The sequence below is a fragment of the Pecten maximus genome, chromosome 5 (genome assembly GCF_902652985.1).
Source record: "Pecten maximus chromosome 5, xPecMax1.1, whole genome shotgun sequence".
In the NCBI taxonomy this organism is placed as follows: Eukaryota; Metazoa; Mollusca; class Bivalvia; order Pectinida; family Pectinidae; genus Pecten; species Pecten maximus.
In genome coordinates, this window is record NC_047019.1 from 50,457,455 (window position 1) to 50,484,077 (window position 26,623).

Below are 26,623 nucleotides of genomic sequence, written 5' to 3' on the forward strand. Positions count from 1 at the left end.
ATGTTGATGCACCGGTGTGATATACATCAGTAAACGTTTTTCAAGACTGTCACTAGATTCTGTCTAGGGGAGTAACAAACAAATACAGAAAAAATAATGATTTATAAATAAGAAAATTATGTATGTGTTTTGTTTAGAACTGGTGAGTTCGTTGACAATCAGATTGGTTCGTTGGCATTTAATCTCATATCAAATTTTTAGCGCGAAACTATTTAAGTGACATAGTTACTTCCCCTTTTTCTGAAGTGGCGCTGTAATCAAAGATGGCAGCCTCCATGTTCAGCATGATGACATGAGCCTGAAATTATTAACTAACGTCTCGCACGTTATCAACACAAACTATTGAGTGGCAACCAATCGCAGAGATGGAAAGTATCGAGGATATGATGAGGATGGACAAGGAGAAGCTCGTGGAGCCGGTCAAGTCCGTCCAGGTTCGTAGCTTTACAGCTCTAGCAGACTATATATCTAGCTAGTGTCTGTATTCTACAGTACAGATCAGGTTGGGGAATCCTTGCCTATCATACGTACGTCAATTGAGGTTATAGTTTTGCGACTAAAAATAGCAAAAACCTATTTAAAGTTTTTTTTTTAAATGTTCGTCCAAGTCGTATTTATTTAGTCATGAAACACAGAAATTCCCTTGTTAAACCAACGTGAAACATCATAACAAATGCCAAAATAAAATTATTTGCAAGTTGGAAGTACAAAACAATTGATGCAATACTTCCGGTAATGCAACACCAAGTTTCTAGGTAGAGAAAGTTTTCATTGAACATATCTTAGTAAAACATTATTTAATTTGTTATAAATTATATCGCCATTAGATAATATATTTCAAAATTACTGTTAATCGATATATTGGCTATTTTTAGTAACAAATCCATACTCCTGTAGGAGGCGTGACTCCAGCCATAAACCTAGGTTCTAGACTGGGGTTCCATGTGACTACTTGCGTAAATAAGGAACAACTCACAATGAACAATTAATATGTTTTATTCCATTAAATAGACATACAAATGGCGAGGCCCCTTGCCTATAAGGCCACTGCTGGGACACATTAACAACAAACAGGGTCAGTCGCTTGGCTTCGCCCGGGACGAGCATACCCACAACATTCTAGACACTGGACATTTACATTTACACCCACCTGTAGAGAACTTGGCCCATTAAATGCTAACAATTATAATGTTGAGTTAGACTCAGCTCAGAGAACTACCACCTTACTAACGAAATGCATGTGTACTGTAATTTTAAGTAATTATGACAGATGAGTTTAGAACTACGCCAATCAGCACACAGCTACTTAATCTGGCTATCCCGGAAATATATCCGCATACAAACAAACATGGATGACACAAGTGACAGTTAAACAAGTCCTGGCGGCACCAATAAACGAATATGAAGGATTAAGGTATCCAAACTCACCACTGGCTCGCCGGTCGACACACATTGAATATTCGCTGTCATACATCTATCAATATAATATAGGCCTATTATATATACTCATACTGTACATACATCCTGTACAAATATGCTCAACTTAAAGCTTCCACACACCAACTGCTGGTCGCGTTTCACATATTATACGCAAGTTGACTGTTTTTCCCAACCTGCAGATAGCTATGATAAATGTAGGGATCTAGCGATAATCCCCCTTTAAACAAATGGTAGGATGTCCCTCTTGAGAACGGGAAGTCACTAGTTCGAGTCCCAATGTGCATGTGCGTAGGGTATTTTTCATTGTTCCTAGCTATTTAATTAGCACACATTGAAAAAATTAAATAATATAATTATGATATTGTAGGGGGTCATGCAATGGGTAACGAAATATTGACAAGCAAAGGTATTGTACACGTTCTGTATACTTGACAGAAGTAACACTTGATTTAAAGGTAAATTCAATTTCAAATTTTATTTTCTCTTGTCTAATAAGATAACTGTATATATATTTTCATAACAGGAGAAATGGAGACTACTACCTGCGTTCCTGAAGGTGAAGGGACTTGTAAAACAGCACATAGATTCCTTCAATTTCTTCATCAATAATGACGTGAGTAAAACAATCAAATTATTAACAGTTTTCTAAAAATCAACTATCATCCAGGACACATATTTTGTTATAGTTTATTATAGGCTACATGGTTATATATAATTGATGTCAGAACTTTATATCAGCAACTTCATCTGATATGTATTATGTTATATATTTACATTCTGTGTTGCATTTGCCTATATGTCGTTAGTAAACCAAATTGTATTCATGAGACTACAATTTACAGTGATTCTGTCTGTGTAGGGATACAGCTTCAGGTGTTGTAGGTTAAAACAATGGTCCCCAGTTACTTTCGGCCTAGAGAGCTATCGAATTCTAGCATTTATCTACATAAACCACCACAAAGAAATAAAGCAACGCAAGTTATGAGAGTAAAATTTAATAATAGAAAAAATGAAGTCGACCGACTCGACACAAAATTATTATAACCTCTATTCCTGATCTATAGGAAGTAATCAAATTGTCAATGTCATCACACAGGGGCTAGTTCTATTTATCTGTCACCCAAATTGTATTCATATCGACTGTATACTACCATTTGGTAACAGTTCAATGCTTATATTTACATTTCATAATTTTATTTCATTCCCATATATACTATAGAGATTTAAATTGAAGTAAATACTAGCCACAATATACTGCTAGGCTAGGGAGATCTTTTCTTTAGCTTGATCAGTTCATTGTAAGACTAGTAGACCAGAGATCCTGGGTTCGATCCCAAGCGGAGGCAGTGATTAAGATTTAATCAATCATGCACTCTGTTAATGCAATAATTTTTCGGACTTTATTCAAAGGAATTGAGTTTGACATATTTGTTAAGATGCTGTGATAAAAAAAATATGCACAAGGAATGTCTATTTATCATCCAGTAAAAATGCATAAAGCGAAAGCATCACATTGTACACACAGACTTTCTAATCGGATAATATTTTTATCATTTATATTGCTTTGCCTGTTTTCTGTTACAGATTAAAAGTATTATGAAGGCCAATGAGAAAATCTCAAGTGATGCTGATCCCAACTTTTACATGAAGTTTGTATAAATATATTTTTCTGTATGTATTCAAAGCTTTTAAATCCTTGCCAGTAATTTTTTATGTATATATCAAGATTGCATTTAAACAGACCGATGGCTATGAGATGTGGACTGTTTGACAGGGTCAGTACTAGACTCAGACCGATGGCCATGAGATGTAGACTGTTTGACAGGGTCAGTACTGGACTCAGACCGATGGCTATGAGATGTAGACTGTTTGACAGGGTCAGTACTGGACTCAGACCGATGGCCATGAGATGTAGACTGTTTGACAGGGTCAGTATATATTACTGGACTCAGAACGATGGCTATGAGATGTAGACTGTTCGACAGGGTCAGTACTGGACTCAGACCGATGGCTATGAGATGTAGACTGTTCGACAGGGTCTGAATGACTGGACTATGGTAGATGAAGGTTTTCTAGTTACCAACAAAATTTTTCATACTGTACTCTTGAAATGAAAATATTCTGTACTGGGGTTTTGTTCACAAAGGACATCACATGATATCTCTTCTTTTGTCAGATACCTCAACATCTATGTAGGGATGCCAGATGTAGAAGAGGGGTTCAACATTACAAAGCCCATATCACCTCATGAGGTAGGTTAATTTATCTACCAGATGTTTTATGGTATGTGAAACACATATGAAATGTCCTTTTCCAAATAAAGTCTAGATATAGAGGAAATTAGCATGGAAAGGCATATACAGTGGAACTTCGTTAACTCGAACTCGGATAACTCGAATACCCCGCTTAACTCGAAGTACCTCGCCGGTCCCGGCCGAATTCTCTCTTAATCTTAGTAAAAAAAACTCGGATAATTCGAATTCGGATAACTCGAAAAACTCGGATAATACGAAGTAAACATTTGGTCCCAACAATAAAAATCCTACTTGAAATGTTCGAATAACTCGAAGTATAATTTTCGTCGATCGGTGGCAAACGCCGACATTTTTTAAGAGCTAAATTCCGTTTGTAATACTGAACATATCGGCACTACTAACCTACATGCTATTATAAGTGTTTCATAAATTCATAAAAGAAATTGTCGGTTGAATCTTATAACAACAAGTCTTGGTGATAAAAAGTACTGCTTTACTTTCATCAGGTAATTTCCCAAGGCGGTCGCCGATATCAGTACACACGATAGTCAACAACTCATCTAACCGTTCGCTCAAGCGGAACTAATCTGTGACACACCGGTAGATCTACCCGGCTGATGTTTTTACAGGTGTAGAAATGACACAGTCACCGGCGCCTATTAAATCTTTACACTGCTGAAACAATAGCGTAATTACTGCCGAGGTGTTCAGAGTACAACTGTAACGGTCAGTGCTGTCTATTAAATCGGATAAGACGCCAACTCAGTTACAGTAACATTTTATACGCACATGCGCAGCCCAACTTCCGGTGCTAATACACATGGAAATGGCGTGGTTATCAATAAAAAGTAAGTAGGCCGATCAAACAGTATTTTATATATGTCCAATAAAAGGTAATGGTTCTGTTACGTTTTGTATGCAATCTGTGTTAAACTTAAACGGTTATTTGTTTTGACATTAATAACTTGTTATTTTGTCGAATTCCGTTTTATCGTTTACCTTTTGCAAACATGACTTGCACATCAGATCGTTATTGAAGTGACTAAGTGAAAGAAACTTTATCGTGACTGTATATCGGCAAAACTACACCAAATTACAAGTGACATAACGAAACATTACATATATATTTACATGTATTGACCAGTCTTCACACTAAACTGATGAGCGACAGAGCGAAGTTATAATGATTATATAATGTTGACAAATATTGACCAAACTTTTCACCAAAAACGATAACTCGCTTAATTCGAACACTCGGATAACTCGAAGTTTTTTCGTGGTCCCGTCGACTTCGAGTTAACGAAGTTCCACTGTAGTTGTTTTTTTCAGCAAAAGAAAGTTTTGGTGCAAAAATCACTCATGTCAACTTTTGTGATGGTCAGTTCCTTATTTCATTTATTATCTTATGAATAGCTTGTGACTTTCATATTTATAACCTTGCAGTGTCGCCTCAGAGATATGACATACTCTGCTCCTCTCACTGTGGACATTGAGTACACACGCGGTAACCAGAGAATTGTCAGGAAAAATCTACCCATCGGAAGGTAAGTCTGTTGCTGTCAAGTTCATATAGAGATTTAATGTTTTAAAAAACAAAACAATGGAAAAAAGTAAGCCATTGTGTCATTGTATACTGGTATGTCCTGTAACCTTGACATTATGTCATTGTATACTAGTATGTCGTGTAACCTTGACATTGTGTTATGTATACTGATATACTCTGTAACCTTGACATTGTGTCACCTGTAACCTTGACATTGTGTCACTTAATTTGTAACCTTGACATTGTGTCATCTGTAACCTTGACATTGTGTCACCTGTAACCTTGACATTGTGTCACCTGTAACCTTGACATTGCGTATTCTTTACCTAGGATGCCGATGATGCTGCGTAGCTCCAACTGTGTCCTAACAGGAAAGAGTCCTGCAGAGATGGCAAAGCTCAACGAGTGTCCAATGGATCCTGGCGGTTACTTTATTGTCAAGGGTAATGAGAAAGTCATCCTCATTCAGGAACAACTTTCAAAAAACAGAATGATCGTCGATACTAGTGCTGGTCGCAAAGGCACGATAGAGTGTTCTGTCACCAGGTAAGTGATATCATGAGGCTTCTCAGCTCAGGACATTTAATTGGTTTTCATGCAAGAAATACCTGAAACATGTTTGAATTTTAGCCAGATCTATTGTTCAGATCAATAATGCCTGTTTGATATGTGTATGACATGTTGGTTAGTATTACACCTAATCTCAATAATACAGTAAATCATTGCCTGGAGTGTTCAACTATGACTTTCATATCCATTAGAATGTTGCATCTAGATATGTAACTGTTAACAGCCAAATATTACATAAGTGCCCATGTGATTGTTCATTACACAGCTCGACTCACGAAAGGAAAAGTAAGACGTATGTGACCACAAAGAAAGAGAAGTTCTATCTTCGCCACAACACATTTGCTGAGGTATGTTCAGCAGCTGTACTGATGAACTCATGTTTAAACTGTCTCAAGAATAAATCTAAAATATCCCAGTCTGGAAATCAAAATACCCCACAAGTCCGAAAATCAAAATACCCCACAACAAGTCCGAAAATCAAAATACCCCACAACAAGTCCGAAAATCAAAATACCCGATAGGAAATCCGAAAATCAAAATACCCCATACAAGTCCGAAAATCAAAATACCTGATAACAAGTCCGAAAATCAAAATACCCCACAACAAGTCCGAAAATCAAAATACCCGATAAGAAATCCGAAAATCAAAATACCCCATACAAGTCCGGAAAATCAAAATACCTGATAACAAGTCCGAAAATCAAAATACCCCACAACAAGTCCGAAAATCAAAATACCCGATAAGAAATCCGAAAATCAAAATACCCCACAACAAGTCCGGAAATCAAAATACCCGATAAGAAATCCGAAAATCAAAATACCCCATACAAGTCCGAAAATCAAAATACCCCACAACAAGTCTTTAGCACCTTGGTAATTTTCAGGAAGTTTATTCAAACATGTTACTTATAATGACATACACCTTGTACTGATGTAGGTATATATCTATGTAGGTCCCCTCACACCATTTACTGATGTAGGTATATATATCTATGTAGGTCCCCTCACACCATTTACTGATGTAGGTATATATATCTATGTAGGTCCCCTCACACCATTTACTGATGTAGGTATATATCTATGTAGGTCCCCTAACACCATTTACTGATGTAGGTATATGTATCTATGTAGGTCCCCTCACACCATTTACTGATGTAGGTATATATATCTATGTAGGTCCCCTCCCACCATTTACTGATGTAGGTATATATATCTATGTAGGTCCCCTCACACCATTTACTGATGTAGGTATATATATATATGTAGGTCCCCTCACACCATTTACTGATGTAGGTATATATATATCTATGTAGGTCCCCTCACACCATTTACTGATGTAGGTATATATATCTATGTAGGTCTCCTCACACCATTTACTGATGTAGGTATATATATCTATGTAGGTCTCCTCACACCATTTACTGATGTAGGTATATATATCTATGTAGGTCCCCTCACACCATTTACTGATGTAGGTATATATATCTATGTAGGTCCCCTCACACCATTTACTGATGTAGGTATATATATCTATGTAGGTCCCCTCACACCATTTACTGATGTAGGTATATATCTATGTAGGTCCCCTTACACCATTTACTGATGTAGGTATATATCTATGTAGGTCCCCTCACACCATTTACTGATGTAGGTATATATCTATGTAGGTCCCCTCACACCATTTACTGATGTAGGTATATATATCTATGTAGGTCCCCTCACACCATTTACTGATGTAGGTATATATCTATGTAGGTCCCCTCACACCATTTACTGATGTAGGTATATATATCTATGTAGGTCCCCTCACACCATTTACTGATGTAGGTATATATATCTATGTAGGTCCCCTCACACCATTTGCTGATGTAGGTATATATATCTATGTAGGTCCCCTCACACCATTTACTGATGTAGGTATATATCTATGTAGGTCCCCTCACACCATTTACTGATGTAGGTATATATATCTATGTAAGTCCCCTCACACCATTTACTGATGTAGGTATATATATCTATGTAGGTCCCCTCACACCATTTACTGATGTAGGTATATATATCTATGTAGGTCCCCTCACACCATTTACTGATGTAGGTATATATATCTATGTAGGTGCCCTCACACCATTTACTGATGTAGGTATATATATCTATGTATGTCCCCTCACACCATTTACTGATGTAGGTATATATATCTATGTAGGTCCCCTCACACCATTTACTGATGTAGGTATATATATCTATGTATGTCCCCTCACACCATTTACTGATGTAGGTATATATCTATGTAGGTCCCCTCACACCATTTTCTGATGTAGGTATATATATCTATGTAGGTCCCCTCACACCATTTACTGATGTAGGTATATATATCTATGTAGGTCCCCTCACACCATTTACTGATGTAGGTATATATATCTATGTAGGTCCCCTCACACCATTTACTGATGTAGGTATATATATCTATGTAGGTCCCCTCACACCATTTACTGATGTAGGTATATATCTATGTAGGTCCCCTCACACCATTTACTGATGTAGGTATATATATCTATGTAGGTCCCCTCACACTTACTTGTATCTTACCCACAGTAGGACCAGGTATTAAATGAAGACAAATGATAAATAAATGCTGCTTAAAGTTGTATTGATGGCAATAAATGAAATATAAAGAAAAGCTTTCAATTTCAGTAGTGTTATATTAAATCATTGTGCAGTGAGAAAATAATAGGAACTTATTATGTAATTGTAGAAAAAAGTTCCAGTGTAAATACAGATGTAGGTGTATTGATTTTGTAGGATATACCAGTGGCGATCGCGTTTAAGGCGATGGGTATTGAGTGTGACCAGGAGATAGTCCAGATGATTGGAAGTGAGGAGGAAGTACTAACGGCCATAGCCCCCTGTCTGGAGGAGTGTCACCGAGCACAGGTGTTCACACAGACCCAGGTAATATATACAGGTGTTCACACAGCTGACCAAGGTAATATATACAGTTGTTCACACAGACCCAGGTAATATATACAGGTGTTCACACAGACCCAGGTAATATATACAGGTGTTCACACAGACCCAGGTAATATATACAGGTGTTCACACAGCTGACCAAGGTAATATATACAGGTGTTCACACAGCTGACCAAGGTAATATATACAGGTGTTCACACAGACCCAGGTAATATATACAGGTGTTCACACAGACCCAGGTAATATATACAGGTGTTCACACAGACCCAGGTAATATATACAGGTGTTTACACAGACCCAGGCAATATACACAGGTGTTCACACAGACCCAGGTAATATACACAGGTGTTCACACAGACCCAGGTAATATATACACAGGTGTTCACACAGACCCAGGTAATATACACAGGTGTTCACACAGACCCAGGTAATATATACAGGTGTTTACACAGACCCAGGCAATATATACACAGGTGTTCACACAGACCCAGGTAATATACAGGTGTTCACACAGACCCAGGTAATATATACAGGTGTTCACACAGACCCAGGTGATATACAGGTGTTCACACAGACCCAGGTAATATATACAGGTGTTCACACAGACCCAGGTAATATATACAGGTGTTCACACAGACCCAGGTAATATATACAGGTGTTCACACAGACCCAGGTAATATATACAGGTTTTCACACAGACCCATGTAATATATACAGGTGTTCACACAGACCCAGGTAATATATACACAGGTGTTCAAACAGACCCATGTAATATATACACAGGTGTTCACACAGACCCAGGTAATATACAGGTGTTCACACAGACCCAGGTAATATATACAGGTGTTCACACAGACCCAGGTAATATATACAGGTGTTCACACAGACCCAGGTAATATACAGGTGTTCACACAGACCCAGGTAATATATACAGGTGTTCACACAGACCCAGACAATATTTACACAGGTGTTCACACAGACCCAGGTAATATACAGGTGTTCACACAGACCCAGGTAATATACACAGGTGTTCACACAGACCCAGGTAATATATACAGGTGTTCACACAGACCCAGGTAATATACAGGTGTTCACACAGACCCAGGTAATATACAGGTGTTCACACAGACCCAGGTAATATATACAGGTGTTCACACAGACCCAGGTAATATATATATACAGGTGTTCATGTTCATACAGACCCAGGTAATATACACAGGTGTTTTTAATAATACAGGTGTTGATAATAATATTCTTTGTTTATCCAGGGTTACATATTTAGACAATGTACTATATATGTCATCATTTCTGTAAAGGTTAAACCAAATAAGCATGGAATGTTTATTTTTCCCTAGGCACTAAAATACATAGGGATGCGTGTGAGACAGCGACGGATGTGGGGTCCTCCAAAAAAGAGTAAAGTGGACGACGCTAGAGATGTCCTACACAGTGTGGTACTGGCCCATGTCCCGGTAAGTCAGTTAGGGCCTGTTTACAGCGTGGTACTGGCCCATGTCCCGGTAAGTCAGTTAGGGCCCGTTTCAGTTAGGCTTATAGACTGAATCTTGTTCAGACAACAGGTTTCATTCCTAATGTTTTGAAAAATCACTGATTCAGACATCACACTGATTTTTTCAATTTATTAAACGGAGCATTCATTACCCACAATAGTGCAAACATTGTATTTTAATATTTACCTTCCTTTAGCTACATCAATAAGTAAACATATGAGGGTGTGGATGTTGTATAGGGTGGGTATGTATGTTGTATGGGGTAGGTGTACTGTATGTTGTATGGGGTAGGTGTGTATGTTGTATAGGGTGGGTATGTATGTTGTATGGGGTAGGTGTGGATGCTGTATGGGGTAGGTGTGTATGTTGTATGGGGTAGGTGTGTATGTTGTATGGGGTGGGTGTGTATGTTGTATGGGGTAGGTGTGTATGTTGTATGGGGTGGGTGTGTATGTTGTATGGGGTAGGTGTGTATGTTGTATTGAGGGATAGGTGTGTATGTTGTATAGGGTGGGTGTTGTATGTTGTATGGGGGTGGGTATGTATGTTGTCATGGGGTCGGTGTGTCTATTGGATGGGATGGGTGTGTCCTGTTGTCCTGGGGTAGGTGTGTTACTGTTGTCGGGGGTCAGGTATGTCCTGTTGTTACTGGGGTAGTTGTAATCGTTGTATGGGGTGGGTGTGTCTGTTGTATGGGGTAGTGTGTCTGTTGTACTGGGGCTGATGTGGTACTGTTGTTGGGGTAGGTGTGTACTGTTGTCATGGGGTCGGTGTGTTGTTGTTGGGGTGGCTGTGGTGTTGTTCGGGTGGGTGTGTCTGTTGTATGGGGTCAGGTGTGCTGTTGTTGGGGTGAGTTGTGTCTGTTGTCTGGGGTGGTGTGTCTGTTGTCTGGGGTGGGTGTGTTGTTGTTGTTGGGGTGGGTGGTGTACTGTGTGTATGGGGTAGGTGTGGATGTTGTATAGGGTGGGTATGTATGTTGTATGGGATGGGTGTGTATGTTGTATGGGTGGGTGTGTATGTTGTATGGGGGTGGGTGTGTATGTTGTATGGGTGGGTGTGTATGTTGTATGGGGTGGGTATGTATGTTGTATAGGGTAGGTGTGTATGTTGTATGGGGTAGGTGTGTATATGTTGTATGGGGTAGGTGTGGATGTTGTATGGGGTGGGTATGTATGTTGTATGGGGTAGGTGTGGATGTTGTATGGGGTGGGTATGTATGTTGTATGGGGTAGGTGTGAATGTTGTATGGGGTAGGTGTGTATGTTGTATGGGGTAGGTGTGAATGTTGTATGGGGTGGGTATGTATTTTGTATGGGGTAGGTGTGGATGTTGTATGGGGTGGGTATGTATGTTGTATGGGGTAGGTGTGAATGTTGTATGGGTAGGTGTGTATGTTGTATGGGGTGGGTATGTATGTTGTATGGGGTGGGTATGTATTTTGTATGGGGTAGGTGTGTATGTTGTATGGGGTGGGTATGTATGTTGTATGGGGTGGGTGTGTATGTTGTATGGGGTGGGTATGTATGTTGTATGGGGTAGGTGTGGATGCTGTATGGGGTAGGTGTGGATGCTGTATGGGGTAGGTGTGTATGTTGTATGGGGTGGGTGTGTATGTTGTATGGGGTGGGTGTGTATGTTGTACATGTATGGGGTGGGTGTGTATGTTGTATGGGGTGGGTGTGTATGTTGTATGGGGTGGGTGTGTATGCTGTATGGGGTAGGTGTGGATGCTGTATGGGGTAGGTGTGGATGCTGTATGGGGTAGGTGTGGATGCTGTATGGGGTAGGTGTGGATGCTGTATGGGGTAGGTGTGGATGTTGTATGGGGTAGGTGTGGATGCTGTATGGGGTGGGTATGTATGTTGTATGGGGTAGGTATGTATGTTGTATGGGGTAGGTGTGGATGCTGTATGGGGTAGGTGTGGATGCTGTATAGGGTGGGTATGTATGTTGTATGGGGTGGGTGTGGATGTTGTATGGGGTAGGTGTGGATGCTGTATGGGGTGGGTGTGTATATTGTATGGGGTGGGTATGTATGTTGTATGGGGTAGGTGTGTATGTTGTATGGGGTGGGTATGTATGTTGTATGGGGTAGGTATGTATGTTGTATGGGGTGGGTGTGTATGTTGTATGGGGTGGGTGTGGATGTTGTATGGGGTGGGTGTGTATGTTGTATGGGGTGGGTGTGGATGTTGTATGGGGTGGGTGTGTATGTTGTATGGGGTAGGTGTGTATGTTGTATGGGGTGGGTATGTATGTTGTATGGGGTGGGTATGTATGTTGTATGGGGTAGGTGTGTATGTTGTATAGGGTGGGTATGTATGTTTTATGGGGTAGGTGTGTATGTTGTATGGGGTAGGTATGTATGTTGTATGGGGTAGGTGTGGATGCTGTATGGGGTAGGTATGTATGTTGTATGGGGTAGGTGTGTATGTTGTATAGGGTGGGTATGTATGTTTTATGGGGTAGGTATGTATGTTGTATGGGGTAGGTATGTATGTTGTATGGGGTAGGTGTGGATGCTGTATGGGGTAGGTATGTATGTTGTATGGGGTGGGTATGTATTTTGTATGGGGTAGGTGTGTATGTTGTATAGGGTGGGTATGTATGTTGTATGGGGTGGGTATGTATGTTGTATGGGGTGGGTATGTATGTTGTATGGGGTGGGTGTGTATGTTGTATGGGGTGGGTGTGTATGTTGTATGGGGTAGGTATGTATGTTGTATGGGGTGGGTATGTATGTTGTATGGGGTAGGTGTGGATGCTGTATGGGGTAGGTATGTACCATAGATGTACTGTGGTACACACTTCATTGTTTTGATATTAATTATCGATTTATTTCTTGCCTCACTAATCCTTTACAGGTTGTAAAGTGGAACTTCAAGGTCAAATCGGCTTACATGGCATTGATGGTGCGCCGCGTTATCCTCGCCAAAGGTAACAAGGTCAAGGCTGACGACAGAGATTACTATGGCAACAAGCGTCTGGAGCTGGCTGGACAGCTGCTCTCTCTGCTGTTTGAAGATTTGTTCAAAAAATTTAATTCTGAGGTAAGACTTAAAATAAGAGTAGCAACTTCACACTGTTGACAAATAGATGCATACATATAACACTGTTGACAAATAGATGCCTACATTTGGATGTAGAGATCATATCTCTGATATGACTATGATGTCAAGAGGCCATGTAACAAAAAGTCTCGAATAAATACTCATTAAAACTTAGTCTGAATTTATTTCATATATGTCAATTTTCCAGCTTAATTTGATTTACTTGATATTATGAATTAAAAAAACTTCAGAATCTGAATTAAATGATGTTATTATGTTGTTTACATAATGTTATTAAAAACTAATATATAAAATCAGGAAGTTATTTGATAATGTTACAATGATAATGTTATAATGACAATGTTATATTGACAATGTTATATTGACAATATTATATTGACAATGTTATAATGACAATGTTACAATGATAATGTTATATTGACAATGTTATAATGATAATGACAATGTTATAATGATAATGAATTTGATTGTAAATAATTTCAGTTAAAGCGGATAGCTGACATGACAATCCCTAAACCACGAGCTGCTCAGTTTGATATTGTCAAACACATGAGACAGGATCAGATTACAAATGGACTCGTCAACGCAATATCTACAGTGAGTTGGTCTTTAGGGCAAGTGAGCTTATGCTGGCGTGCAGTGTCCATTGTCTGTTGGTCCGTCCAGCCGGCGTCAACGGTTTCCTTCTAACAACTTCTTCTCAATAACCAAGAGGCCCAGGGACTTGATGTTGAGCCTGTAGCATGCATGCTGGGGTGAAGGGGTACCACCAAGTTTGTTCAAATGAATGACCTTGACTCACATTCAAGGTAACATGGGTCAAATAGGCTAAAATCTTCAAACGACTTCTTCTCATTAACCAAGAGGCCCAGGGATTTGATATTGGGCATGCAGCATGCTGCAGTCACATAGTCAAAGGCGGTAGACCTTAGCTGTTGATAGGACGTTAAACGAATTAAACCAAACCAATTAAAACAAAGAAACAATGATTTCTCGATAGTCAAGAGACCTAATATTAGGCCAATAGTATGCAAGAATGAAGGGCTAGAAAATTTATTGACATGAATAAACCTGACCAAATCTGATATTTGAATAAAGTGGTATTCAGTATAATATCTGCAGACATTACCTAGATCAACTTCAAAGTTGCTGTAGAACCAGGTGAGCAATACAGGCCCATTTGGCCTCTTGTACATTGCCTTGGTCATGTTTGATCAACAACAGGTCTAGGCATTATAAGACTACTATACAGTACACGATTACAACATGTTTTACTTATTGTTGTGCACATACAGTGGACCCGCGATAATCCGGACGCCGATAGTCCGGAAAACTCACAGTCCGGACGGAAATGCACGGGAACGGATTTCCGTAACGTTATTTGTACTCGCCAGTCCGGAAATTCGGATTCCGATTCCGGAAGCCCATTTTGGGAACGGAGCGTACTTTTCATTAGTAAATTTCCCTCAATAATCCGGACGATTTTTTCAACACAAGGAGAAAAAAATGTCGGGGCAAGTCACCCGTATCGACAGCTGTACAGACTATCGCTTGACACTGTGCGTAGTCATAGCGACCGCTGCCAGGTCATAGCCCCGGGTGTTTACCTGTGTTACAACGTGTAGCTTTTGTTTTTATAACGGTACATTTTTTTTTTCTACGACCTAAATGTTACAGTATTAAAGGATTTTATAGTATAGCCTGGTCTTGCTTTTATCAACTTGACGTACAATATCTATGATAGTTATTTTACAGACGGCAACTTTTATAGGAACACATATTGCTATTTCGTCGTTAGCAAGAATTTATGCACAAACATACAGTACGTGATACGATAATTAATCAATCTCAAATACATGTAATAAATTTATGATCGGTAATTAACTTCATTAACACTTGTATTGGGTAAACACGGATATCGGCTTGTAACACCGTTACGTGAAACGACTCATTGAAAGATGCATGTTATTAATTACATACACATTTACGTATTAAGCAGTGATCACAAGAACTGGGTTGATTACACACAAATTAGTCAATAGTCGTCTGATACTTAATTAAGCGTCACATTGTTAAGTGAATACGGGTTTAATAAATATCGGACATCTTGGGTAGTTCTCGCTGGTGTCGCGTACTTTTAAATAGATAGCTTGGGGTTTCTGGTATATAAAAATCATAAAAAAACATGGACTGATGGTAAAGTGTAAAATCCGGGTCTTTTATTTAAGGTATTTAACGTTTGTAATTTCTACTTGTTTGTGAATCTCCAGGACGTGACACGTGTGTTGTTTGTAGGTCGCATATGCCCGCTATAAATAAAACAACTTTCACTTTACATGTTCTTTTAAAAACATAGTTTATTTTTTACTTTCTACAAAACAAAACAAGAATCATATCAGAAACATAAGTATATTTATTGTTAAAAAGTCTGACAATTAGACGTGTTTATGAAACGTCCCGGATTGATATAATCAAGGGAGATAACTCTTACACGACAATTTTTTGACCTGGTATACAAAATTCGGCAGTCCGGAAAACTCGTAATCCGGACGGTTTGGACTGGGAACGAAGGTGTTCGGATTATCGAGGGTCCACTGTATATATGTTTAATAAAATTCTAGACCATTTTGAAGATCTTCTGAGGTGTTGTAAGCAAGTTACCTTTCTTGTCCTTTGTGCTATGGGAGAAGAAAAACAATTTAACATTTTGTTTACAATTTTATTGTTTACAATTTTATTGTTTACAATTTTATTGTTTACTGGGTAATTTGGCAGATAGTCCTTTGCTACAAAGACACAATTTTGTATTATTAATTGCAGGGTAACTGGTCAATCAAGAGGTTTAAGATGGATCGAGGTGGTGTTACTCAGGTACTGTCCAGATTATCCTTCATCTCGGCACTGGGAATGATGACACGAATCTCCAGTCAGGTGAGTAACGATGACACGCATCTCCAGTCAGGTGAGTAATGATGACCCACATCTCCAGTCAGGTGAGTAATGATGACCCACATCTCCAGTCAGGTGAGTAATGGTGACCCACATCTCCAGTCAGGTGAGTAATGATGACCCACATCTCCAGTCAGGTGAGTAATGATGACTGGGATCTCCAGTCAGGTGAGTAATGATGACCCACATCTCCAGTCAGGTGAGTAATGATGACTCATATCTCCAGTCAGGTGAGTAATGATGACTGGTATCTCCAGTCAGGTGAGTAATGATGACTGGGATCTCCAGTCAGGTGAGTAATGATGACCCACATCTCCAGTGAGGTGAGTAATGATGACTGGGATCTCCAGTCAGGTGATTAATGATGACACACATCTCCAGTCAGGTTAGTAATGATGACTGGCATCTCCAGTCAGGTGAGTAATGATGACTCATATCTCCAGTCAGGTGAGTAATGATGACTCGCATCTCCAGTCAGGTGAGTAATGATGACCCACATCTCCAGTCAGGTGAGTAATGATGACCCACATCTCCAGTCAGATGAGAAGTTCATACAGTAGTTCAAAGCTCAACATGCAGGCACTGGGAATGATGTTGCACTGGTCTTACTGTTTTGATATTCTGTTTTGTGATCTTGTTGACAGATCTAGCTAATTTGTTTGTACAGGTGTATTTCCTGTTTCTCCTACAACACTGTATCGTGCCTCCACCATCTACATACTCATGACAAAATATAACACAAAATCTCAAATAAGATACAATGGCTCGACCACGCCGAGACTTTCTGCCACCTGATACTCGCGCATCATACGACGGCCCTCGCTGAAATAGGAGAAAACAGTTTAATTCTTAATCATTCCATTTTAACAATTGAAATTATGTTATCAGTGTTAATAAAGTAATAATCAGTTAGCACCAGAAAGAAGTTGCTGTTTACACTAGTGTCTATCTTCATTCACAGTTTGAGAAAACTCGAAAGGTGAGCGGTCCACGGTCTCTCCAGCCTTCACAGTGGGGGATGTTGTGTCCCTCCGATACTCCAGAAGGGGAGGTAAGTCATATACTTACATTTTCTTCATCCAATCATCATAATTATTCATTTTCTATTGAAAAGTTGAGACTTTATTGCATAAAGAATTATATTTTCTTATCAACAGCACATCTAATGATCAGGAATGAAGTTGATAATTAATAATTTATATCATCATAGAATTGTATCTAAATAGGCTAGGTGACCAGGTCATTCTGTCTTATGACTGGCTGTAGTATATCATGACTGGCCGTAGTATATCATGACTGGCCGTAGTATATCAATATCAATCCTAGGTGACCAGGTCATTCTATCTTATGACTGGCCGTAGTATATCAATATCAGTCCTAGGTGACCAGGTCATTCTATCTTATGACTGGCCGTAGTATATCATGACTGGCCGTAGTATATCATGACTGGCCGTAGTATATCAATATCAGTCCTAGGTGACCAGGACATTCTATCTTATGACTGGCCGTAGTATATCATGACTGGCCGTAGTATATCAATATCAATCCTAGGTGACCAGGTCATTCTATCTAATGACTGGCCGTAGTATATCAATATCAGTCCTAGGTGACCAGGACATTCTATCTTATGACTGGCCGTAGTATATCATGACTGGCCGTAGTATATCAATATCAGTCCTAGGTGACCAGGTCATTCTGTCTTATGACTGGCCGTAGTATATCAATGTCAATCCTAGGTGACCAGGTCATTCTATCTTATGACTGGCCGTAGTATATCATGACTGGCCGTAGTATATCATGACTGGCCGTAGTATATCAATATCAGTCCTACATGTAGGTGACCACAAGGTCATTCTGTCTTATGACTGGCCGTAGTACATCATGACTGGCCGTAGTATATCATGACTGGCCGTAGTATATCATGACTGGCCGTAGTATATCATGACTGGCCGTAGTATAACATGACTGGCCGTAGTATATCATGACTGGCCGTAGTATATCAATATCATTCCTAGTTGGAGGAGTATCAGTTTCTTTTCAAACAAAGCGTGCATATTATTAGTATCAAATAACAGACAATGTACTTATCATTATGATTAAAGTACTCATTAGAGATCCTATATACCACCTTAATGTATTTATGTTTTAGTCATGTGGTCTAGTGAAAAACCTGGCCCTGATGACTCACATTACAACCGATCACGAGGAGAAACCAATCATCCGTCTCGCCTTCAACCTTGGTGTAGAGGATATACAACTACTTAGTGGGGAGGAAATGACCAGTCCAAAGGTCTTCCTTGTATTCCTTAATGGTGAGTGGTCAGTTGGAAGTAAATGACCAGTCCAAGGGTCTACCTTGTATTCCTTAATCTTGAGTGGTCATTGGGGAGTAAATGACCAGTCCAAGGGGCTACCTCTTATTCCTTATTGGTGAGTGGTCAGCTGGGAGTAAATGACCAGTCCAAGGGTCTACCGTGTATTCCTTAATCTTGAGTGGTCATTGGGGAGTAAATGACCAGTCCAAGGGTCTACCGTGTATTCCTTAATGGTGAGTGGTCAGTTGGGAGTAAATAACCAGTTCAAGGGGCTACCTAGTGTTTCTTAATCTTGAGTGGTCATTGGGGAGTAAATGACCAGTCCAAGGGGCTATCCTATCTTCCTGCATGGTGAGTGGTCAGTGGGGAGAAAATGACCAGTTCAAGGGGCTACCTCTTATTCTGTATTGGTGAGTGGTCAGTTGGGAGTAAATGACCAGTTCAAGGGCTACCTTGTGTTCCTATGGTGAGTTGTTGATGACTGGTCAGTGGGGGAAAAATGTATCAATTAGAAAAGCCACCAAGGAGAAAGTTGATCTGTCTGTAAAAAAGGATGAATCTTTATGCTAACAATACTTTACAGGTAACATTCTTGGAGTGATCCGTGACCACAAGAAGTTGGTGCGAACATTCAGGCTGATGAGGAGGGCTGGTTTTATAGATGAGTTTGTGTCTGTGTGTACCAACCAATCTCATCGCTGTGTCTACATATCTACTGATGGAGGCAGACTTTGTCGGTAAGTCTATATATCTACTGATGGGGGCAGACTTTGTCGGTAAGTCTATTTATATATATATCTACTGATGGGGGCAGACTTTGTCAGTAAGTCTATTTATATATATCTACTGATGGGGGCAGACTCTGTCGGTAAGTCTATATATCTACTGATGGGGGCAGACTTTGTCGGTAAGTCTATATATCTACTGATGGGGGTAGACTCTGTCGGTAAGTCTATATATCTACTGATGGGGGCAGACCTTGTCGGTAAGTCTATATATCTACTGATGGGGGCAGACTTTGTCGGTAAGTCTATATATCTACTGATGGGGGCAGACTTTGTCGGTAAGTCTATATATCTACTGATGGGGGCAGACTTTGTCGGTAAGTCTATATATCTACTGATGGGGGCAGACTCTGTCGGTAAGTCTATATATATATATATCTACTGATGGAGGCAGACTTTGTCGGTAAGTCTATATATCTACTGATGGGGGCAGGCTTTGTCGGTAAGTCTATATATATATCTATCTACTGATGGAGGCAGACTTTGTCGGTAAGTCTATATATCTACTGATGGGGGCAGACTTTGTCTGTAAGTCTATATATCTACTGATGGGGGCAGACTTTGTCGGTAAGTCTATATATCTAATGATGGGGGCAGACTTTGTCGGTAAGTCTATATATCTACTGATGGGGGCAGACTTTGTCGGTAAGTCTATATATCTAATGATGGGGGCAGACTTTGTCGGTAAGTCTATATATCTACTGATGGGGGCAGACTTTGTCAGTAAGTCTATATATCTACTGATGGGGGCAGACTTTGTCGGTAAGTATATATATCTACTGATGGGGGCAGACTTTGTCGGTAAGTATATATATCTACTGATGGGGGCAGACTTTGTCTGTAAGTCTATATATCTACTGATGGGGGCAGACTTTGTCGGTAAGTCTATATATCTACTGATGGGGACAGACTTTGTCGGTAAGTCTATATATCTAATGATGGGGGCAGACTTTGTCGGTAAGTCTATATATCTACTGATGGGGGCAGACTTTGTCGGTAAGTCTATATATCTACTGATGGGGGCAGACTTTGTTGGTAAGTCTATATATCTACTGATGGGGGCAGACTTTATCTATAAGTCTATATATCTACTGATGGGGACAGACTCTGTCAGTAAGTATATATATCTACTGATGGGGACAGACTTTGTCAGTAAGTATATATATCTACTGATGGGGACAGACTCTGTCAGTAAGTATATATATCTACTGATGGGGACAGACTCTGTCAGTAAGTATATATATCTACTGATGGGGACAGACTCTGTCAGTAAGTCTATATATCTACTGATGGGGGCAGACTTTGTCGGTAAGTCTATATATCTACTGATGGGTACAGACTCTGTCTGTAAGTCTATATATCTACTGATGGGGACAGACTTTGTCAGTAAGTCTATATATCTACTGATGGGGACAGACTTTATCTATAAGTCTATATATCTACTGATGGGGGCAGACTTTGTCGGTAAGTCTATATATCTAATGATGGGGACAGACTTTGTCTGTAAGTCTATATATCTACTGATGGGGGCAGACCTTGTCGGTAAGTCTATATATCTACTGATGGGGGCAGACTTTGTTGGTAAGTCTATATATCTACTGATGGGGGCAGACCTTGTCGGTAAGTCTACATATCTACTGATGGGGGCAGACTTTGTCGGTAAGTCTATATATCTACTGATGGGGGCAGACTTTGTTGGTAAGTCTATATATCTACTGATGGGGGCAGACCTTGTCGGTAAGTCTATATATCTACTGATGAGGGCAGACACTGTCAGTAAGTCTATATATCTACTGATGGGGGCAGACCTTGTCGGTAAGTCTATATATCTACTGATGGGGGTAGACTCTGTCGGTAAGTATATATATCTACTGATGGGGACAGACTTTGTCAGTAAGTCTATATATCTACTGATGGGGGTAGACTCTGTCAGTAAGTCTATATAACTACTGATGGGGCAGACTTTGTCATTAAGCCTATATATCTACTGATGGGGGCAGACTTTGTCGGTAAGTCTATATATCTACTGATGGGGACAGACTTTGTCAATAAGTCTATATATCTACTGATGGGGGCAGACTTTGTCTGTAAGTCTATATATCTACTGATATGGACAGACTCTGTCGGTAAGTCTATATATCTACTGATGGGGACAGACTTTGTCAGTAAGTCTATATAACTACTGATGGGGGCAGACTCTGTCAGTAAGTCTATATATCTACTGATGGGGGCAGACTTTGTCAGTAAGTCTATATATCTACTGATGGGGGCAGACTTTGTCGTTAAGTCTATATATCTACTGATGGGGACAGACTTTGTCAATAAGTCTATATATCTACTGATGGGGCAGACTTTGTCTGTAAGTCTATATATCTACTGATATGGACAGACTCTGTCGGTAAGTCTATATATCTACTGATGGGGACAGACTTTGTCAGTAAGTCTATATAACTACTGATGGGGGCAGACTCTGTCAGTAAGTCTATATATCTACTGATGGGGGCAGACTTTGTCAGTAAGTCTATATATCTACTGATGGGGGCAGACTTTGTCTGTAAGTCTATATAACTACTGATGGGGGCAGACTTTGTCTGTAAGTCTATATAACTACTGATGGGGGCAGACTTTGTCTGTAAGTCTATATAACTACTGATGGGGGCAGACTTTGTCTGTAAGTCTATATAACTACTGATGGGGGCAGACTTTGTCTGTAAGTCTATATATCTACTGATGGGGACAGACTTTGTCAGTAAGTCTATATATCTACTGATCAGGGCAGACTTTGTCAGTAAGTCTATATATCTACTGATGGGGGCAGACTCTGTATAAAGCAAAGTCTATACATATATCTATTGATAGGGGTACTGTTTTTATTTTCTTTACTTCTTGAAGTTAAGTTGTGAATTGTTGAACCTAAAAGTTCTCAACTACATGTACATTTGATACATTTCTTTGTTCTATTTTTGTCAGACCATACATCATTGTCAAAGAAGGCCGGCCCCTGGTCAAACAGAAACACATAGAGGAGCTCACCCAGGGATTCAGGTAAGTCCATACTGTCAATAACATATAACAGAGCTCACCCAGGGATTCAGAGTGACAAGTCCATACTGCCAATAAGGTATAAGGTCACAGCATCAATAAGATATCAAATTTCAAAAATCTTCTTCTCAAGACCCAAATAAGGTAGAATCAAATACTCTTCATAGATGGAAGGGTCTTAATGTGCTTTACTAAAATTGTGAATTTCATGACCCTGGGGTCTCTCATTTATTTGTTGTAGAAGTTTTGACGACTTCCTGAAGGAAGGTTTGGTGGAGTACCTGGATGTTAACGAGGAGAATGATTGTATGATATCTCTGTATGAGGCTGATATCAACAGGTGAGTGATTGTATATCTCTGTATGAGGCCGATATCAACAGGTGAGTGATTGTATGATATCTCTGTATGAGGCTGATATCAACAGGTGTGTGATTGTATATCTCTGTATGAGGCTGATATCAACAGGTGGGTGATTGTATATCTCTGTATGAGGCTGATATCAACAGGTGAGTGATTGTATATCTCTGTATGAGGCCGATATCAACAGGTGAGTGATTGTATATCTCTGTATGAGGCTGATATCAACAGGTGAGTGATTGTATGATATCTCTGTATGAGGCTGATATCAACAGGTGAGTGATTGTATATCTCTGTATGAGGCTGATATCAACAGGTGAGTGATTGTATATCTCTGTATGAGGCCGATATCAACAGGTGAGTGATTGTATATATCTCTGTATGAGGCCTGATATCAACAGGTGAGTGATTGTATATCTCTGTATCAGGCTGATATCAACAGGTGAGTGATTGTATATCTCTGTTTGAGGCCTGATATCAACAGGTGAGTGATTGTATATCTCTGTATGAGGCTGATATCAACAGATGAGTGATTGTATATCTCTGTATGAGGCTGATATCAACAGGTGAGTGATTGTATATCTCTGTATGAGGCTGATATCAACAGGTGAGTGATTGTATATCTCTGTATGAGGCTGATATCAACAGGTGAGTGATTGTATATCTCTGTATGAGGCTGATATCAACAGGTGAGTGATTGTATATCTCTGTATGAGGCTGATATCAACAGGTGAGTGATTGTATATCTCTGTATGAGGCCGATATCAACAGGTGAGTGATTGTATATCTCTGTTTGAGGCCGATATCAACAGGTGAGTGATTGTATATCTCTGTATGAGGCCGATATCAACAGGTGAGTGATTGTATATCTCTGTATGAGGCTGATATCAACAGGTGAGTGATTGTATATCTCTGTATGAGGCCGATATCAACAGGTGAGTGATTGTATATCTCTGTATGAGGCCGATATCAACAGGTGAGTGATTGTATATCTCTGTATGAGGCTGATATCAACAGGTGAGTGATTGTATATCTCTGTATGAGGCCGATATGTAATACTATTCTCAGTTTAACAGTTGTGATTATAATTTAACACCATTGTCAGTTTAACTGCTTTCTGAGTGGAATGAGGAAGTTAAGGTACATAAAGTGTAAGTCTTTAGCTGTCAGGTCTCTGTATCAGATTACATTGTTTACTAGGGAGACCACTCATCTGGAGATAGAACCATTCACCATATTAGGAGTGTGTGCCGGTCTGATTCCCTACCCCCACCACAACCAGTCTCCCCGTAATACCTACCAGTGTGCTATGGGTAAACAGGCCATGGGTAAGTCACACTATCATAATGGTTTAGATTCATTATCAAAGTCTACTATGGATAAACAAACAACAGGTAATTAGCAACCTATACTGCAGGCTGTGAGTATACAGGCTGTAGGTATACAGGCTATGGGTATACAGGCTGTGGGTATACAGGCTGTAGGTATACAGGCTGTGGGTATACAGGCTATGGGTATACAGGCTATGTGTATACAGGCTGTGGGTATACAGGCTGTGGGTATAGAGGCTATGGGTATACAGGCTATGGGTATACAGGCTATGTGTATACAGGCTGTGGGTATACAGGCTATGGGTATAGAGGCTGTGAGTATACAGGCTATAGGTATACAGGCTGTGGGTATACAGGATGTGGGTATACAGGCTATGGGTATACAGGCTGTGGGTATACAGACTGTGGGTATACAGGCTATGGGTATACAGGCTGTGGGTATACAGGCTATGGGTATACAGACTGAGTATACAGACTGTGGGTATACAGGCTATGGGTATACAGGCTGTGGGTATACAGGCTATGGGTATAGAGGCTGTGAGTATACAGGCTGTGGGTATACAGGATGTGGGTATACAGGCTGTGGGTATACAGACTGTGGGTATACAGGCTATGGGTATACAGGCTGTGGGTATACAGGCTGTGGGTATACAGACTGGGTATACAGGCTATGGGTATACAGGCTATGGGTATAGAGGCTGTGAGTATACAGGCTATAGGTATACAGGCTGTGGGTATACAGGATGTGGGTATACAGGCTATGGGTATACAGGCTGTGGGTATACAGACTGTGGGTATACAGGCTGTGGGTATACAGGCTGTGGGTATACAGACTGGGTATACAGGCTATGGGTATACAGGCTGTGGGTATACAGGCTATGGGTATAGAGGCTGTGAGTATACAGGCTTTAGGTATACAGGCTGTGGGTATACAGGATGTGGGTATACAGGCTATGGGTATACAGGCTGTGGGTATACAGACTGTGGGTATACAGGCTATGGGTATACAGGCTATGGGTATACAGGCTGTGGGTATACAGGCTATAGGTATTCAGACTGTGGGTATACAGACTGTGGGTATACAGGCTATGGGTATACAGGCTGTGAGTATACAGGCTGTGAGTATACAGGATGTGGGTATACAGGCTGTGAGTATACAGGCTGTGGGTATACAGGCTGTGGGTATACAGGCTATGGGTATACAGGTTGTGGGTATACAGGCTGTGGGTATACAGGATGTGGGTATACAGGCTGTGGGTATACAGGCTGTAGGTATACTGGCTGTGGGTATACAGGCTGTAGGTATACAGGCTGTGGGTATACAGGTTGTGGGTATACAGGCTGTGGGTATACAGGCTGAAGGTATACAGGCTATGGGTATACAGTCTATGGGTATACAGGATGTGGGTATACAGGCTGTGGGTATACAGGCTATGGGTATACAGGCTATGGGTATACAGGCTGTGGGTATGCAGGCTATGGGTATACAGGCTGTGAGTGTACAGACTGTGGGTATACAGGCTGTGGGTATACAGACTGTGAGTATACAGGCTATAGGTATACAGGCTGTGGGTATACAGGCTATGGGTATACTGGGGTATACAGCTGGTGGGTTACAGGGTATGGGTAAACAGGCTGTGGGTTTACATGCTATGGATAAATTCATATGCGTTTTTTATGCATAAATTTTGCCTGCACATTGGTTTTTATGTTGAAATATGGTGTAGAATTCCTTTGCATCAGATCTACTCAGTCTGGTACAATATTAGATTCAAATTTCACTCTTACATGAATTAAAACTGATGTTTTAGAGTAAATTTTTAAATTTAAATTCCAATTATTTTTAGTTGTAAACATACTCAGTTGAATGTTAAAAACGTCTCGTCCATAGAAGGAGTATACCTATACCCTATTGGCTCATTTGTCTGTAAATCATGTAACCTTGGTTACAGGAACCATTGGCTACAACCAGAGGAACAGAATAGATACACTACTCTACCTGCTGTGTTATCCCCAGGCCCCACTCGTCAAGTCCAAGGTAACAATTGATCAGGCTATATTTCAAAGTCGAGTTTGTAAAGCCTGAAGCATTCGATCCTGTTCATATGAACACATTATAATTTATAGTGATATCACCGTTTTGTAAATAATAGTCACTGTAAAAAGTTAATGATTGATGACATTTTCAGACTATTGAGCTGATTCACTTTGACAAGTTGCCTGCGGGACAGAATGCTACAGTGGCTGTGATGAGTTACAGCGGCTATGATATAGAGGATGCTCTCATCCTCAACAAGGCCTCACTAGACAGAGGTACATAATTATTTGAATCAACATATCAATTGATAAGTGTTTCAGAAAAAGATACTACTAAAGTAACAGTAATTATCATTTGTAATTTTTCTATTTTTCTCAAACTTTATTAGTTAATTAAAAGTAAAAAAAAAGTGATTAGTTAATTGAAAGTAAAAAGAAGTGAATATTTC

General features: G+C 39.9%; 1 protein-coding gene across 2 annotated transcripts in view; it reads left to right on the forward strand.

The window, feature by feature from the left end:
- The first annotated feature begins 257 nt into the window (after positions 1-257).
- The window catches only part of LOC117328294 (DNA-directed RNA polymerase III subunit RPC2-like), a 47,386-nt gene continuing 21,020 nt past the window's right edge, over positions 258-26,623 (forward strand). Inside the window, exons 1-20 of one of the 2 annotated variants that reach the window (XM_033885820.1) lie at positions 258-434; positions 1,964-2,053; positions 3,025-3,089; positions 3,617-3,692; positions 5,139-5,239; positions 5,569-5,784; positions 6,074-6,155; positions 8,608-8,757; positions 10,131-10,247; positions 13,151-13,336; positions 13,841-13,954; positions 16,178-16,288; positions 17,268-17,357; positions 18,456-18,618; positions 19,205-19,358; positions 22,377-22,451; positions 22,690-22,788; positions 24,007-24,134; positions 26,090-26,175; positions 26,327-26,450. In XM_033885820.1, the coding sequence (XP_033741711.1) occupies positions 366-434; positions 1,964-2,053; positions 3,025-3,089; positions 3,617-3,692; positions 5,139-5,239; positions 5,569-5,784; positions 6,074-6,155; positions 8,608-8,757; positions 10,131-10,247; positions 13,151-13,336; positions 13,841-13,954; positions 16,178-16,288; positions 17,268-17,357; positions 18,456-18,618; positions 19,205-19,358; positions 22,377-22,451; positions 22,690-22,788; positions 24,007-24,134; positions 26,090-26,175; positions 26,327-26,450 (2,296 nt within the window). In that variant the 5' untranslated portion in view covers positions 258-365. The remainder of the gene's footprint in view (positions 435-1,963; positions 2,054-3,024; positions 3,090-3,616; positions 3,693-5,138; positions 5,240-5,568; positions 5,785-6,073; positions 6,156-8,607; positions 8,758-10,130; positions 10,248-13,150; positions 13,337-13,840; positions 13,955-16,177; positions 16,289-17,267; positions 17,358-18,455; positions 18,619-19,204; positions 19,359-22,376; positions 22,452-22,689; positions 22,789-24,006; positions 24,135-26,089; positions 26,176-26,326; positions 26,451-26,623) is intronic. The other variant, XM_033885819.1, reaches the window with a different exon arrangement.